The 3,297-nt window shown below is 63.1% G+C and overlaps 1 protein-coding gene across 1 annotated transcript in view; it reads right to left on the bottom strand.

Annotated features, from left to right (window-relative positions):
• The window catches only part of NBEAL2 (neurobeachin like 2), a 40,827-nt gene that overhangs the window by 35,417 nt on the left and 2,113 nt on the right, over nucleotides 1–3,297 (bottom strand). The window contains 1 exon segment of the mRNA XM_031062807.1: nucleotides 2,356–2,444. Within this exon segment, the coding sequence (XP_030918667.1) occupies nucleotides 2,356–2,444 (89 nt within the window).

The raw sequence follows: 3,297 nt of genomic DNA, 5'->3' as shown, positions 1-3,297 counted from the left end.
GGCCCCACGGGGGGTTTGGGGACACAGCAGGGCTTTGGGGGGCACTCTGGGGTGCTGGGGTCACCTACAGGGGTCATCTGGGGGTGCTGGGGGTCATCCAGTGTGGTCACTCAGGGGTGTTGGAGGTCATTCATGGGGGCTGGGGGTCACCTACAGGGGTCACTCAGGGGTGCTGGAGGTCATTCAGAGGTGTTGAGGGTCACCTACAGGGGTCACTCAGGGATGTTGGGGTCATCCAGGGATGTTGGGGTCTTCCAAGGTGGTCACTCAGGGGTGCTGGAGGGTCACCTACAGGGGTCACTCGGGGGTGGTGAGGGTCACTCAGGGATGTTGGGGTCAGCCAGGGGTGCTGGGGATCACTTGGGGAGGAGATTTAGGGGCGTTGGGGTCACCCGAGGGTGTTGGAGGCCACCCAGGAATGCTGGGGATCACTCAGAGGGGTCATCCATGGGTGCTGAGGTCAGCCCTGATGGGGTCACTCAGGGCTGTTTGGGGTCACTCAGGGCTGTTTGGGGTCACTCAGAGGGGTCATCCATGGGTGCTGAGGTCAGCCCTGATGGGGTCACTCAGGGCTGTTTGGGGTCACTCAGGGCTGTTTGGGGTCACTCAGAGGGGTCATCCATGGGTGCTGAGGTCAGCCCTGATGGGGTCACTCAGGGCTGTTTGGGGTCACTCAGGGCTGTTTGGGGTCACTCAGAGGGGTCATCCATGGGTGCTGAGGTCAGCCCTGATGGGGTCACTCAGGGCTGTTTGGGGTCACTCAGGGCTGTTTGGGGTCACTCAGAGGGGTCATCCATGGGTGCTGAGGTCAGCCCTGATGGGGTCACTCAGGGCTGTTTGGGGTCACTCAGGGCTGTTTGGGGTCACTCAGAGGGGTCATCCATGGGTGCTGAGGTCAGCCCTGATGGGGTCACTCAGGGCTGTTTGGGGTCACTCAGGGCTGTTTGGGGTCACTCAGAGGGGTCATCCATGGGTGCTGAGGTCAGCCCTGATGGGGTCACTCAGGGCTGTTTGGGGTCACTCAGGGCTGTTTGGGGTCACTCAGAGGGGTCATCCATGGGTGCTGAGGTCAGCCCTGATGGGGTCACTCAGGGCTGTTTGGGGTCACTCAGGGCTGTTTGGGGTCACTCAGAGGGGTCATCCATGGGTGCTGAGGTCAGCCCTGATGGGGTCACTCAGGGCTGTTTGGGGTCACTCAGGGCTGTTTGGGGTCACTCAGAGGGGTCATCCATGGGTGCTGAGGTCAGCCCTGATGGGGTCACTCAGGGCTGTTTGGGGTCACTCAGGGCTGTTTGGGGTCACTCAGAGGGGTCATCCATGGGTGCTGAGGTCAGCCCTGATGGGGTCACTCAGGGCTGTTTGGGGTCACTCAGGGCTGTTTGGGGTCACTCAGAGGGGTCATCCATGGGTGCTGAGGTCAGCCCTGATGGGGTCACTCAGGGCTGTTTGGGGTCACTCAGGGCTGTTTGGGGTCACTCAGAGGGGTCATCCATGGGTGCTGAGGTCAGCCCTGATGGGGTCACTCAGGGCTGTTTGGGGTCACTCAGGGCTGTTTGGGGTCACTCAGAGGGGTCATCCATGGGTGCTGAGGTCAGCCCTGATGGGGTCACTCAGGGCTGTTTGGGGTCACTCAGGGCTGTTTGGGGTCACTCAGAGGGGTCATCCATGGGTGGCGGGCGGATGCGGCACCACAACCCCCGCAGCGGCAGGGCTGGGGCCCCACGGGGGGTTTGGGGACACACGAGGGCTTTGGGGGGCACTCTGGGGTGCTGGGGTCACCTACAGGGGTCATCTGGGGGTGCTGGGGGTCATCCAGTGTGGTCACTCAGGGGTGTTGGAGGTCATTCATGGGGGCTGGGGGTCACCTACAGGGGTCACTCAGGGGTGCTGGAGGTCATTCAGAGGTGTTGAGGGTCACCTACAGGGGTCACTCAGGGATGTTGGGGTCATCCAGGGATGTTGGGGTCTTCCAAGGTGGTCACTCAGGGGTGCTGGAGGGTCACCTACAGGGGTCACTCGGGGGTGGTGAGGGTCACTCAGGGATGTTGGGGTCAGCCAGGGGTGCTGGGGATCACTTGGGGAGGAGATTTAGGGGCGTTGGGGTCACCCAAGGGTGTTGGAGGCCACCCAGGAATGCTGGGGGTCACTCAGAGGGGTCATCCATGGGTGCTGAGGTCAGCCCTGATGGGGTCACTCAGGGCTGTTTGGGGTCACTCAGGGCTGTTTGGGGTCACTCAGAGGGGTCATCCATGGGTGCTGGGGTCATCCCTGGTGGGGTCACTCAGGGCTGTTTGGGGTCACTCAGGGGTGTTTGGGGTCGCTCAGCGGGGTCACCGCAGGGTTTTGGGGTCCTACCTGCGGGGCTCCAGCGAGGGCAGGGCGATGACCCTCTCGAAGCTGGCGACGAAGGCCTCCAGCCACTGCTGCAGGTAGGACAGGTCCTTCTGCAAGGGAGGGCGGGGCTGAGGCCGGCAGCCAATCACGGCCCTCCATAGGCCCCACCCACAGGGATTGGCCAATCACAGCCAGAGAAACCAGCCCCGCCTACTCAGGTGTGTGACACACCCCTGAGAGCCCCTGACCAATCACAGCGCAGAACTGCACAAGCTGTGAAGTCTCTGACCAATCAGAACCCAGAACCGCACAACCTGCTAAGCCTCTGACCAATCAGAGCCAGCACAGCAACACCTGTGGGCTCACTGACCAATCAGCAGCCAGAGCTGTATAAAACTGTGGAGGTGCTGAGCCAATCAGAGCCTAGCAGAGCACAAACCGGGGAACTCACCGGCTAATCAGCTCGCAGAGCACCTGTCCCTGCAGCCAATCAGGGCACAGCGAGCCCTGCCCGGCCCCGCTCGGGTTGTGCAATGGGGACAGTGGGGACAGGAGGGACACTGGGGGACATTGGGGGACAGAGGGGACACACCGAGGCTGGGCACCCCGAGGTGCCACCTCCAGGTGTCCCATGTCCCTGAGCACCTCATGGGGCACCTCGGGGTCACCCCCAGTCCCTGAGCACCCCAGTGTGGCACCTTTGGGGTGCCCCATGTCCCTCAGCATCCCGGTGTGCCACCCTGGGGTCACCCCATCCCCTGGGCACCCCGTGCTGCCCTTTGGGGTCCCCCGCAGCCCCGGGCATTCCAACGCATCAATTTGGGGTCACCCACATCCCTGTGCACCCCACTGCGGCACCTTGGGGATGCCCACGCCCCGATGCAGCACCTCGGGGTCACCCCAATCCCTGAGCACCCTGAGTCCCCCACCCCCGGCGTGTCCCCCCATCCCCACGGGGACCGT

The sequence above is a fragment of the Geospiza fortis genome, unplaced genomic scaffold (assembly GCF_000277835.1).
Source record: "Geospiza fortis unplaced genomic scaffold, GeoFor_1.0 scaffold178, whole genome shotgun sequence".
Classification (NCBI taxonomy): domain Eukaryota; kingdom Metazoa; phylum Chordata; class Aves; order Passeriformes; family Thraupidae; genus Geospiza; species Geospiza fortis.
Note: the sequence above shows the minus strand (reverse complement) of the source record. Positions and strands in the feature narration are given on the sequence as shown.